The 14,513-nt window shown below is 42.5% G+C and overlaps 1 protein-coding gene across 1 annotated transcript in view; it reads left to right on the top strand.

Annotated features, from left to right (window-relative positions):
• The window catches only part of LOC119726759 (coadhesin-like), a 43,078-nt gene that overhangs the window by 22,945 nt on the left and 5,620 nt on the right, over positions 1 to 14,513 (top strand). Inside the window, exons 7-13 of the mRNA XM_038198601.1 lie at positions 1,114 to 1,284; positions 3,438 to 3,608; positions 5,768 to 5,938; positions 7,971 to 8,141; positions 10,850 to 11,029; positions 12,818 to 12,994; positions 14,212 to 14,403. Of these exons, the coding sequence (XP_038054529.1) occupies positions 1,114 to 1,284; positions 3,438 to 3,608; positions 5,768 to 5,938; positions 7,971 to 8,141; positions 10,850 to 11,029; positions 12,818 to 12,994; positions 14,212 to 14,403 (1,233 nt within the window). The remainder of the gene's footprint in view (positions 1 to 1,113; positions 1,285 to 3,437; positions 3,609 to 5,767; positions 5,939 to 7,970; positions 8,142 to 10,849; positions 11,030 to 12,817; positions 12,995 to 14,211; positions 14,404 to 14,513) is intronic.

Raw genomic sequence — 14,513 nt, 5'->3', positions numbered from 1 at the left:
TTACATTCACTTTGTGGACTTCCGAGCAAATGATGTTTACATCAAACAGGTAGCAGCGACGTTGTGTGGACTTGCCCATGTCCACACAATGTTTCCCCCTCTCTGGAAAAAAACAGGTTTAGAGGCATTTTCGGGTTAAAAAAGTAAAGTGAAACGACTGAGAATATTTCTACTCCCCCGGAATGGGATGCCAGTCCATCGCAGGTTACTCCCCAGCTAATGCCGGTACCTATTTATACTCCTGGGTGGAGAGGGGCAAGTGGGGGTGAAGTGCCTTGCCCAAGGACACAATATATGGCCAGCGGCTGGATTCGAACCCCGGACCCTCTGATCACGAACCCTTACCACTAGGCCACACACTCCCCATTTTCGGGTTAGGTTTACTTGTATTTGCGGCAAAATGAAGAGAAACACCAAAGGGATTCATAAAAAAAACTGGGTTGAAAGAGTTTTCTCAGTGTGAGTAAAATGAGTTTTTTTCACAGGTTTTTCTTAACTACACGAAAACAAAAGAATGTCCACACTAGGTATGTAACGTGCATGTGTCTGTGTGTGTGTTATACACGAAATTGCGCCTAAAATGATTGTCCGAACTTCCGAAAAGTCCTTTGTTCTTCTTCAAGCGCAAGCCAAGACTTTGCACTTGCGAAGAGTTCTGGTTCACGCACGCTCTTCAACCGTTTACATTTTGCGAATTCTTACCGGAACTGAATGGGTGGTTTGCCGAGAGAGAATAAAAAAGACTGGTTTCCAGTGTCTTCATATTACGCTATAGATATGGAAAGAAGGAACAGGAACCAGTCTTTTATTCTTCTTTATTATTTATTGTATGAGTATTTTCATTTTTGAATTATTGCACAAGTGTCTCATATAGCAAGTTATCGCATTTTCAACGCTGAGGGCGCGGGGTATTTACGAGTCCACACTCATTCAGTTACGAAATCGTCACACGCACGGCTCAAAATGTTATCACGGATAAAAAGTCACAACTCACATATTAAATTGTTGGCCTGAAAAGAAACTACGTGAGAATGTATGGGGTCTACTTTTTACAGTGTCGATTATGATAAAAGCGAGCATTTTTTGACAGCCCCATTTTCCTTCCATTTCCAGTGCACGGTCAATGGGGCGAGTGGTCTCTGTGGAGTGAGTGTAGCGCCACCTGCGGTGACACAATGGCCAGGTTTCGTGAGTGCGATTCGCCCCGCCCACAATTTGGGGGGAACCCGTGCGTCGGAGAGAGCAGAGAGGTGCAGTGGTGCAACGATAAGAGGCACTGCCCGAGTAAGTTTGGAAAACAACACATGAAGAAATTGTAAACCATTCGGCCATACGTTTTAACCCTAAAACTAGTAAGAGGGCCGGGGAGGAATCCGCCTACCCCCCCCCTCCAAACTTATTCCACGATACCCTTGCAAAATGTTGTCCTCACTTTTTTTGCCTTGAGTCTTGCGCATCTTTTGATACCACAAGCATAAATTTTCCAGTGAAAACTGAATTTCCCCAAATACGTAGTGTACACAAAGCAGAATTACCACTGGTGCATATGAATAATTAATTAGCCATAATTCCAAAACCCTTTGACTTATAGTCATGAAATGTCTTGGTATGTTTATATTAAGTTGTTTCATGCATGTACCGAGTTTCGTAATTTTTCGTCACTCGATGGCCAAGATCTGAAGGGGGCGGAATCCGCCCTCCCTCCCCCCCCCCCCCCCGCTGGGAGATGGCCAAAATAACCCGGCCCTTTAGGGTTAACACGTATTAATTTTGCGTGTGATCCTTCCCCTCCCCTCCCCCACCCCCACATCTCCCCCCATCCCCCATTCAGACTTCTGGTTGCGAAGTGAGGGCGAGTGAAAGAACAAATCAAAAAAATTATTAAATACATTTTTAAGTAGACAACTTTTTGCCATGTTATTTACGTTGGATACTTATGTAAATTTTGGTTTGTTTTTGGTGTTACGAAACTGTGTTGCATGTTAGGTGTTTTAACATTAAGTTTGGCATTTTTTTCAAAGTCTATCGTAATTTGGTCTTCTGGTTTTTTTTAATGATGGCTGTTCTTTATTTGGCAAGAATCAGTTTGCCAAAATCAATCAAGCAAGTAAACAAACAAAACACTACGACTCCGATGTAGCTTAAGGTAGGTTTTGTATCATTGGTTTCCACATCTTTGCGTTCTCTTCTTTTTAGTCAACCATGAGTACAAACAAAAGGGAACAAACGAAGGAAAGGATCAGGTTCTCATGAGTATAGTAAAACATGTGTTCAAGCATTACATTCACTTTGTGGACTTCCGAGCAAATGATGTTTACATCAAACAGGTAGCAGCGACGTTGTGTGGACTTGCCCACGTCCACACAATGTTTCCCCCTCTCTGGAAAAACAGGTTTAGAGGCATTTTCGGGTTAAAAAAGTAAAGTCTGTCGCGGTTCATCAGGCCGGGGTTTGTCTCCGGTTTCCTTGGCATGAAACGACTGAGAATATTTCTACTCCCCCGGAATGGGATGCCAGTCCATCGCAGGTTACTCCCCAGCTAATGCCGGTACCTATTTATACTCCTGGGTGGAGAGGGGCAAGTGGGGGTGAAGTGCCTTGCCCAAGGACACAATATATGGCCAGCGGCTGGATTCGAACCCCGGACCCTCTGATCACGAACCCTTACCACTAGGCCACACACTCCCCATTTTCGGGTTAGGTTTACTTGTATTTGCGGCAAAATGAAGAGAAACACCAAAGGGATTCATAAAAAAAAAACTGGGTTGAAAGAGTTTTCTCAGTGTGAGTAAAATGAGTTTTTTTCACAGGTTTTTCTTAACTACACGAAAACAAAAGAATGTCCACACTAGGTATGTAACGTGCATGTGTCTGTGTGTGTGTTATACACGAAATTGCGCCTAAAATGATTGTCCGAACTTCCGAAAAGTCCTTTGTTCTTCTTCAAGCGCAAGCCAAGACTTTGCACTTGCGAAGAGTTCTGGTTCACGCACGCTCTTCAACTGTTTACATTTTGCGAATTCTTACCGGAACTGAATGGGTGGTTTGCCGAGAGAGAATAAAAAAGACTGGTTTCCAGTGTCTTCATATTACGCTATAGATATGGAAAGAAGGAACAGGAACCAGTCTTTTATTCTTCTTTATTATTTATTGTATGAGTATTTTCATTTTTGAATTATTGCACAAGTGTCTCATATAGCAAGTTATCGCATTTTCAATGCTGAGGGCGCGGGGTATTTACGAGTCCACACTCATTCAGTTACGAAATCGTCACACGCACGGCTCAAAATGTTATCACGGATAAAAGTCACAACTCACATATTAAATTGTTGGCCTGAAAAGAAACTACGTGAGAATGTATGGGGTCTACTTTTTACAGTGTCGATTATGATAAAAGCGAGCATTTTTTGACAGCCCCATTTTCCTTCCATTTCCAGTGCACGGTCAATGGGGCGAGTGGTCTCTGTGGAGTGAGTGTAGCGCCACCTGCGGTGACACAATGGCCAGGTTTCGTGAGTGCGATTCGCCCCGCCCACAATTTGGGGGGAACCCGTGCGTCGGAGAGAGCAGAGAGGTGCAGTGGTGCAACGATAAGAGGCACTGCCCGAGTAAGTTTGGAAAACAACACATGAAGAAATTGTAAACCATTCGGCCATACGTTTTAACCCTAAAACTAGTAAGAGGGCCGGGGAGGAATCCGCCAACCCCCCCCCCTCCAAACTTATTCCACGATACCCTTGCAAAATGTTGTCCTCACTTTTTTTGCCTTGAGTCTTGCGCATCTTTTGATACCACAAGCATAAATTTTCCAGTGAAAATTGAATTTCCCCAAATACGTAGTGTACACAAAGCAGAATTACCACTGGTGCATATGAATAATTAATTAGCCATAATTCCAAAACCCTTTGACTTATAGTCATGAAATGTCTTGGTATGTTTATATTAAGTTGTTTCATGCATGTACCGAGTTTCGTAATTTTTCGTCACTCGATGGCCAAGATCTGAAGGGGGCGGAATCCGCCCTCCCTCCCCCCCCCCCCCCCCCCCCCCCCCCGCGGCTGTGAGATTGCCAAAATAACCCGGCCCTTTAGGGTTAACACGTATTAATTTTGCGTGTGATCCTTCCCCTCCCCTCCCCCACCCCCACATCTCCCCCCATCCCCCATTCAGACTTCTGGTTGCGAAGTGAGGGCGAGTGAAAGAACAAATCAAAAAAATAATAAATACATTTTTAAGTAGACAACTTTTTGCCATGTTATTTACGTTGGATACTTATGTAAATTTTGGTTTGTTTTTGGTGTTACAAAACTGTGTTGACTGTTAGGTGTTTTAACATTAAGTTTGGCATTTTTTTCAAAGTCTATCGTAATTTGGTCTGCTGGGTATTTTTAATGATGGCTTTTCTTTATTTGGCAAGAATCAGTTTGCCAAAATCAATCAAGCAAGTAAACAAACAAAACACTACGACTCCGATGTTGTTTAAGGTAGGTTTTGTTTCATTGGTTTCCACATCTTTGCGTTCTCTTCTTTTTAGTCAACCATGAGTACAAACAAAAGGGAACAAACGAAGGAAAGGATCAGGTTCTCATGAGTATAGTAAAACATGTGTTCAAGCATTACATTCACTTTGTGGACTTCCGAGCAAATGATGTTTACATCAAACAGGTAGCAGCGACGTTGTGTGGACTTGCCCACGTCCACACAATGTTTCCCCCTCTCTGGAAAAAAACAGGTTTAGAGGCATTTTCGGGTTAAAAAAGTAAAGTCTGTCGCGGTTCATCAGGCCGTGTTTGTCTCCGGTTTCCTTGGCATGAAACGACTGAGAATATTTCTACTCCCCCGGAATGGGATGCCAGTCCATCGCAGGTTACTCCCCAGCTAATGCCAGTACCTATTTATACTCCTGGGTGGAGAGGGGCAAGTGGGGTGAAGTGCCTTGCCCAAGGACACAATATATGGCCAGCGGCTGGATTCGAACCCCGGACCCTCTGATCACGAACCCTTACCACTAGGCCACACACTCCCCATTTTCGGGTTAGGTTTACTTGTATTTGCGGCAAAATGAAGAGAAACACCAAAGGGATTCATAAAAAAAAAACTGGGTTGAAAGAGTTTTCTCAGTGTGAGTAAAATGAGTTTTTTTCACAGGTTTTTCTTAACTACACGAAAACAAAAGAATAGGTATGTAACGTGCATGTGTCTGTGTGTGTGTTATACACGAAATTGCGACTAAAATGATTGTCCGAACTTCCGAAAAGTCCTTTGTTCTTCTTCAAGCGCAAGCCAAGACTTTGCACTTGCGAAGAGTTCTGGTTCACACACGCTCTTCAACCGTTTACATTTTGCGAATTCTTACCGGAACTGAATGGGTGGTTTGCTGAGAGAGAATAAAAAAGACTGGTTTCCAGTGTCTTCATATTACGCTATAGATATGGAAAGAAGGAACAGGAACCAGTCTTTTATTATTCTTTATTATTTATTGTATGAGTATTTTCATTTTTGAATTATTGCACAAGTGTCTCATATAGCAAGTTATCGCATTTTCAACGCTGAGGGCGCGGGGTATTTACGAGTCCACACTCATTCAGTTACGAAATCGTCACACGCACGGCTCAAAATGTTATCACGGATAAAAAGTCACAACTCACATATTAAATTGTTGGCCTGAAAAGAAACTACGTGAGAATGTATGGGGTCTACTTTTTACAGTGTCGATTATGATAAAAGCGAGCATTTTTTGACAGCCCCATTTTCCTTCCATTTCCAGTGCACGGTCAATGGGGCGAGTGGTCTCTGTGGAGTGAGTGTAGCGCCACCTGCGGTGACACAATGGCCAGGTTTCGTGAGTGCGATTCGCCCCGCCCACAATTTGGGGGGAACCCGTGCGTCGGAGAGAGCAGAGAGGTGCAGTGGTGCAACGATAAGAGGCACTGCCCGAGTAAGTTTGGAAAACAACACATGAAGAAATTGTAAACCATTCGGCCATACGTTTTAACCCTAAAACTAGTAAGAGGGCCGGGGAGGAATCCGCCAACCCCCCCCCCCCCTCCAAACTTATTCCACGATACCCTTGCAAAATGTTGTCCTCACTTTTTTTGCCTTGAGTCTTGCGCATCTTTTGATACCACAAGCATAAATTTTCCAGTGAAAACTGAATTTCCCCAAATACGTAGTGTACACAAAGCAGAATTACCACTGGTGCATATGAATAATTAATTAGCCATAATTCCAAAACCCTTTGACTTATAGTCATGAAATGTCTTGGTATGTTTATATTAAGTTGTTTCATGCATGTACCGAGTTTCGTAATTTTTCGTCACTCGATGGCCAAGATCGGAAGGGGGCGGAATCTCCCCCCATCCCCCATTCAGACTTCTGGTTGCGAAGTGAGGGCGAGTGAAAGAACAAATCAAAAAAATAATAAATACATTTTTAAGTAGACAACTTTTTGCCATGTTATTTACGTTGGATACTTATGTAAATTTTGGTTTGTTTTTGGTGTTACGAAACTGTGTTGACTGTTAGGTGTTTTAACATTAAGTTTGGCATTTTTTTCAAAGTCTATCGTAATTTGGTCTTCTGGTTTTTTTTAATGATGGCTGTTCTTTATTTGGCAAGAATCAGTTTGCCAAAATCAATCAAGCAAGTAAACAAACAAAACACTACGACTCCGATGTAGCTTAAGGTAGGTTTTGTATCATTGGTTTCCACATCTTTGCGTTCTCTTCTTTTTAGTCAACCATGAGTACAAACAAAAGGGAACAAACGAAGGAAAGGATCAGGTTCTCATGAGTATAGTAAAACATGTGTTCAAGCATTACATTCACTTTGTGGACTTCCGAGCAAATGATGTTTACATCAAACAGGTAGCAGCGACGTTGTGTGGACTTGCCCACGTCCACACAATGTTTCCCCCTCTCTGGAAAAAAAACAGGTTTAGAGGCATTTTCGGGTTAAAAAAGTAAAGTCTGTCGCGGTTCATCAGGCCGGTGTTTGTCTCCGGTTTCCTTGGCATGAAACGACTGAGAATATTTCTACTCCCCCGGAATGGGATGCCAGTTCATCGCAGGTTACTCCCCAGCTAATGCCGGTACCTATTTATACTCCTGGGTGGAGAGGGGCAAGTGGGGGTGAAGTGCCTTGCCCAAGGACACAATATATGGCCAGCGGCTGGATTCGAACCCCGGACCCTCTGATCACGAACCTTTACCACTAGGCCACACACTCCCCATTTTCGGGTTAGGTTTACTTGTATTTGCGGCAAAATGAAGAGAACACCAAAGGGATTCATAAAAAAAAAACTGGGTTGAAAGAGTTTTCTCAGTGTGAGTAAAATGAGTTTTTTTCACAGGTTTTTCTTAACTACACGAAAACAAAAGAATAGGTATGTAACGTGCATGTGTCTGTGTGTGTGTTATACACGAAATTGCGCCTAAAATGATTGTCCGAACTTCCGAAAAGTCCTTTGTTCTTCTTCAAGCGCAAGCCAAGACTTTGCACTTGCGAAGAGTTCTGGTTCACACACGCTCTTCAACCGTTTACATTTTGCGAATTCTTACCGGAACTGAATGGGTGGTTTGCTGAGAGAGAATAAAAAAGACTGGTTTCCAGTGTCTTCATATTACGCTATAGATATGGAAAGAAGGAACAGGAACCAGTCTTTTATTATTCTTTATTATTTATTGTATGAGTATTTTCATTTTTGAATTATTGCACAAGTGTCTCATATAGCAAGTTATCGCATTTTCAACGCTGAGGGCGCGGGGTATTTACGAGTCCACACCCATTCAGTTACGAAATCGTCACACGCACGGCTCAAAATGTTATCACGGATAAAAAGTCACAACTCACATATTAAATTGTTGGCCTGAAAAGAAACTACGTGAGAATGTATGGGGTCTACTTTTTACAGTGTCGATTATGATAAAAGCGAGCATTTTTTGACAGCCCCATTTTCCTTCCATTTCCAGTGCACGGTCAATGGGGCGAGTGGTCTCTGTGGAGTGAGTGTAGCGCCACCTGCGGTGACACAATGGCCAGGTTTCGTGAGTGCGATTCGCCCCGCCCACAATTTGGGGGGAACCCGTGCGTCGGAGAGAGCAGAGAGGTGCAGTGGTGCAACGATAAGAGGCACTGCCCGAGTAAGTTTGGAAAACAACACATGAAGAAATTGTAAACCAGTCGGCCATACGTTTTAACCCTAAAACTAGTAAGAGGGCCGGGGAGGAATCCGCCAACCCCCCCCCCCCCCTCCAAACTTATTCCACGATACCCTTGCAAAATGTTGTCCTCACTTTTTTTGCCTTGAGTCTTGCGCATCTTTTGATACCACAAGCATAAATTTTCCAGTGAGAACTGAATTTCCCCTAATACGTAGTGTACACAAAGCAGAATTACCACTGGTGCATATGAATAATTAATTAGCCATAATTCCAAAACCCTTTGACTTATAGTCATGAAATGTCTTGGTATGTTTATATTAAGTTGTTTCATGCATGTACCGAGTTTCGTAATTTTTCGTCACTCGATGGCCAAGATCTGAAAGGGGCGGAATCCGCCCCCCCCCCCCCCCCCCCCCCCCCCCCCGGCTGTGAGATGGCCAAAATAACCCGGCCCTCTAGGGTTAACACGTATTAATTTTGCGTGTGATCCTTCCCCTCCCCTCCCCCATCCCCCATTCAGACTTCTGGTTGGGAAGTGAGGGCGAGTGAAAGAACAAATCAATAAAATAATAAATACATTTTTAAGTAGACAACTTTTTGCCATGTTATTTACGTTGGATACTTATGTAAATTTTGGTTTGTTTTTGGTGTTACGAAACTGTGTTGACTTTTAGGTGTTTTAACATTAAGTTTGGCATTTTTTTCAAAGTCTATCGTAATTTGGTCTTCTGGTTTTTTTTAATGATGGCTGTTCTTTATTTGGCAAGAATCAGTTTGCCAAAATCAATCAAGCAAGTAAACAAACAAAACACTACGACTCCGATGTAGCTTAAGGTAGGTTTTGTATCATTGGTTTCCACATCTTTGCGTTCTCTTCTTTTTAGTCAACCATGAGTACAAACAAAAGGGAACAAACGAAGGAAAGGATCAGGTTCTCATGAGTATAGTAAAACATGTGTTCAAGCATTACATTCACTTTGTGGACTTCCGAGCAAATGATTTTTACATCAAACAGGTAGCAGCGACGTTGTGTGGACTTGCCCACGTCCACACAATGTTTCCCCCTCTCTGGAAAAAAACAGGTTTAGAGGCATTTTCGGGTTAAAAAAGTAAAGTCTGTCGCGGTTCATCAGGCCGGTGTTTGTCTCCGGTTTCCTTGGCATGAAACGACTGAGAATATTTCTACTCCCCCGGAATGGGATGCCAGTTCATCGCAGGTTACTCCCCAGCTAATGCCGGTACCTATTTATACTCCTGGGTGGAGAGGGGCAAGTGGGGGTGAAGTGCCTTGCCCAAGGACACAATATATGGCCAGCGGCTGGATTTGAACCCCGGACCCTCTGATCACGAACCCTTACCACTAGGCCACACACTCCCCATTTTCGGGTTAGGTTTACTTGTATTTGCGGCAAAATGAAGAGAAACACCAAAGGGATTCATAAAAAAAAAATTGGGTTGAAAGAGTTTTCTCAGTGTGAGTAAAATGAGTTTTTTTCACAGGTTTTTCTTAACTACACGAAAACAATAGAATGTCCACACTAGGTATGTAACGTGCATGTGTCTGTGTGTGTGTTATACACGAAATTGCGCCTAAAATGATTGTCCGAACTTCCGAAAAGTCCTTTGTTCTTCTTCAAGTGCAAGCCAAGACTTTGCACTTGCGAAGAGTTCTAGTTCACGCACGCTCTTCAACCGTTTACATTTTGCGAATTCTTACCGGAACTGAATGGGTGGTTTGCTGAGAGAGAATAAAAAAGACTGGTTTCCAGTGTCTTCATATTACGCTATAGATATGGAAAGAAGGAACAGGAACCAGTCTTTTATTCTTCTTTATTATTTATTGTATGAGTATTTTCATTTTTGAATTATTGCACAAGTGTCTCATATAGCAAGTTATCGCATTTTCAACACTGAGGGCGCGGGGTATTTACGAGTCCACACTCATTCAGTTACGAAATCGTCACACGCACGGCTCAAAATGTTATCACGGATAAAAAGTCACAACTCACATATTAAATTGTTGGCCTGAAAAGAAACTACGTGAGAATGTATGGGGTCTACTTTTTACAGTGTCGATTATGATAAAAGCGAGCATTTTTTGACAGCCCCATTTTCCTTCCATTTCCAGTGCACGGTCAATGGGGCGAGTGGTCTCTGTGGAGTGAGTGTAGCGCCACCTGCGGTGACACAATGGCCAGGTTTCGTGAGTGCGATTCGCCCCGCCCACAATTTGGGGGAACCCGTGCGTCGGAGAGAGCAGAGAGGTGCAGTGGTGCAACGATAAGAGGCACTGCCCGAGTAAGTTTGGAAAACAACACATGAAGAAATTGTAAACCAGTCGGCCATACGTTTTAACCCTAAAACTAGTAAGTCTATCAAAGTCTATCGTAATTTGGTCTGCTGGGTTTTTTTAATGATGGCTTTTCTTTATTTGGCAAGAATCAGTTTGCCAAAATCAATCAAGCAAGTAAACAAACAAAACACTACGACTCCGATGTAGTTTAAGGTAGGTTTTGTATCATTGGTTTCCACATCTTTGCGTTCTCTTCTTTTTAGTCAACCATGAGAAATTCAACCAAGACAATAGTTCGTTTCTGTGGTACATCGTAAATATGCTGGGTATATGTGTGAAGGTTAATTTTTGAAGGCGTTTTTTTGTTGGTTTTTTTTCCCCTTTTCTTTCTAAGTTCATGGCGGTTGGAGGGAATGGTTAGACTGGTCCCCGTGCTCGGTTACCTGCGGACGCGATGGGGAACGCAGACGCATCCGTAAGTGCACGGCGCCAAGGCCTCGGTACGGCGGCCGTGACTGCGTCGGCGACCAGACGGACATCCGGTCTTGCAAGGCAAACGCCCTCAACTGCCCAGGTCAGACCAGTCGGACAAATTTAGGATTTCTAAAAAGTTTTCGATCTCCCCGTTCTATTTCTGAGTTTCGCCCCGAAAAAAATTCCCATCTTTGTAGCAATACAAAAGTTAATCACACATACAAAAGTTAATCACACATTTTTGGAATGTTTACTTTTCAACTTTCGAACTATTTACTTTATAACTTTCGAATTATTTGCGGCCCGACGGATAATTGAGGGGTATCTTTTGTGCGTTGTGCACGCACAAGCAACCCAGAATAAGTCTTTAAGAGCGTATTATCAGATGGTTGAAAATATCCGAACATATTTCCCATAAGAAACATACAAAATGAAAATTCGTTAGGAGGAAGAATCCTATAGGCTACAGTTGAAGAACACGGATAGAACAACCTTCAAGGGCCATGCACCGTAATTTTTTGGAATGCAATCCTTGGAAATGCACCTTTCTATCCCATTTAACCCTATTTCCAAATTTCGTTTTGCCATTTTTAATGGGGTTTTGGTGCCTTTTTTTTGGGGGGGGGGTTGATGCTAATGTATATTTCCATATTCATGAGCAAAAGTGTGATGTCATTTCAGGCAGAAACCTCAATGTTACTGCAATTTCAGCACCAAAATTTGCCCGAATTTGTATATTTCATTGTCGGAAATTTCCTTTTCTTAGGTGATTTGATTCGTTGTTGTGTCAGTACATGGCAGTAAGTCAATGAGCAACCTTTTATCACAAATATTTTCGGCAAGCATATTTTTGGTTTCGTTATTTGAACAGAAAACCCCTAAACTGAACAGTGTTTTCCTGAAATGTCATCCTCAGTGATCATGAAAAGCATGGAAATGTTTTAATGTGTAAACATATTTTGCGTTCATTTAAAAGGAGTAGAAAAATGCACGAAATATGTTCCTCACAAAATTTTAAAGCACGGCCCTTTAAAATATCCGCAGAGCACTCGGTGTTTTGGGGATTTTTTTACATCCATGGTTTTAAGTCTTGATAACGTAAGTTTCCTTTTTGTACTCCGCTAAAAGTACCGTATTAGGCCCCCCCAAAAAAGTCTCTGGTTTCTGGTATGCGCGCGCGTCGCCGTAGCCATGCGCGTCGGCAAAATGAAAAAGGTTTTTTTTCAATGAAAGATGATGTCTCAAAACCGCCAAACTCACTGGTTTGACTGGAATCCTGCTGCTGCACAATTTTAACGTGTTTTTAGATTGGGTTATGGTCGAGAATAAGCTTTATGCGGCCTCTCTGGACTCCCATATATTTGCACTAAGTTTAGTCGGGCACCATTTGCAGTCATCAGCCGACATTTGAAGCAAAAAAGTCAGGTAAAAAAAAAAAAAAGCCGCGTCGCCGCACCACTTTTTGGGCAAGCTCCATACCAGAAACCGGAGACTTTTTTTTTTTGGCCTTAACAACATTTTTTTTTTCAATTGCAATTTTCCTAGCAACATAAAAGTCATTCACTGGGACATTGAACATCAATAGAAATCCACCGACGTATAGTCATTGAATTATTTCTTCGTAAAATGCGAATTATTGACTGCGAGACAATAACTCGGCTCTCGCAGGCCGACTATTTGTGCACGAAACGAAAGCCCTTGTTTTCAGAGGGTTGAAGAAACCCAAAATGGGGTTTTCGTTTAAATACAAAATTCGTTAGAGGAGAAAAATCCATATTTTCGTTTGAAGAGCATGGGATATGCATCTTATTTATTTTTTTTCGGCTATCAAAACGGAACCATTAGCTTCGTAAAGCAGTAGATATGAATTTGAATTTTGCCCTTGCAGTTGATGGCGGAGTCAGCGAGTGGGGTCAGTGGCGATGTCAGGCGGAATGCACAGGTGAAGGGTTTGCGCTGCGGTCGCGCTCATGCACCAACCCCGTACCGCGGTACGGAGGGAGGCAATGCCGAGAACGACTCAACGATATCAGACATTGCTCTGAGGTCATCGTCATCTGCCCAGGTAACCCATTTTTGTTGTTCCATTAGGCCAAAAAAAAAGTCTCCTGTTTCTGGTATGGAGCTTGCCCAAAAAGTGGTGCGGCAACGCGGCTTTTTTTTTTTTTTTACCTGATTGTTTTGCTTCAAATGTCGGCTGATGACTGCAAATGGTGCCCGACTAAACTTAGTGCAAATATATGGGAGTCCAGAGAGGCCACATAAAGCTTATTCTCGACCATAACCCAATCTAAAAACACGTTAAAATTGTGCAGTAGCAGGATTCCAGTCAAACCAGTGAGTTTGGCGGTTTTGAGACATCATCTTTCATTGAAAAAAAACTTTTTCATTTTGCCGACGCGCATGGCTACGGCGACGCGCGCGCATACCAGAAACCGGAGACTTTTTTTGTTTGCCTTATTTGGTTTTCCACTCATTAAAGTACCAACTGTAATCAAACGTGCGTGTGTCAGGAGCTCCCTGCAAGGTCATTGGTCAAGATGGTATGACGTCATAGAGCCAGGAGAGCCAGCATCGAGCATTGTGCTCAGAGATTTTCAACAGCTTTTTTGAAAAGAGCGAAAATTTGGCTAGCAAATTTGTATCACCCGTGTGTCTTTCCTTCTGAAGAGAGACTGTCCTATACAAAATACGCATTGCAACAGTAGTTTAATTACGTCAACTTACATACCCAACGTTAAATATTAACTGATTTTCCCACGATCGACAACTTTTACCTGAGTTATTGCAACAGTGTTGTGGTATGGACCTGATTCATGAGAAAGCCATTTTGGTCGTGTTCCCTAAATGTATTGTATAAATTGTCACCTGTTGAATGGGATAGTGCCAGACTATTTATGGATTGTAGCCTCACTTAAAAAAAATTTTTTAATGTGGCTTAAAACTTTAGGGTGTGTTTAATCACCGATTTTAAATTATTCATCAATACAGACTGGTATTAATTTGTAATTAACTTTTTGCCATTGCTTTCATTTCTCTTCGCAAGATCCAAAAATGAAGATTTTACCTCGCTTTCAATTCAATATGGCCGATTCGTGAATAAAACCCATGGAATAATAATTTTCCCAACTTTTGTTGTTTTTTTACATTATGCAAGCAAAACAAAAATTTTGTTCATGTTTTCATTTCACGGTATGTGCCGCCCGTGGTCGAATAAGAAATAATCTCTCTTTGTCGACCATTTTACAAGGAAAAAACTTGTTTTCTGTTCTTGATTTTTAGTTGACGGTATGTGGAGCACATGGTCACCCTGGAACGACTGCTCGTCGACCTGTGGGGAGGCCAGCTTCAAAACCCGCACGCGGCAGTGCGACAATCCGCCACCGCAGAACGGAGGGCTCAAATGTCAGGGGGAGAAATTCGAAAAAAAAGACTGCAAACTGGGCCCCTGCCCGGGCGATGGGGACTCATCCTGTAAGCAATTATTTGCTCAGTACCCAGTTACACTGGAACTAAGGGTACTGGTTCAGGCAAATTTTTGTAGCGTCTTGATAGGACAGTTGGCCCTTGCCAACTTTTAGGAG

The sequence above is a fragment of the Patiria miniata genome, unplaced genomic scaffold, assembly GCF_015706575.1.
Source record: "Patiria miniata isolate m_02_andy unplaced genomic scaffold, ASM1570657v1 HiC_scaffold_2, whole genome shotgun sequence".
Lineage (NCBI taxonomy): Eukaryota > Metazoa > Echinodermata > Asteroidea > Valvatida > Asterinidae > Patiria > Patiria miniata.
Note: the sequence above shows the minus strand (reverse complement) of the source record. Positions and strands in the feature narration are given on the sequence as shown.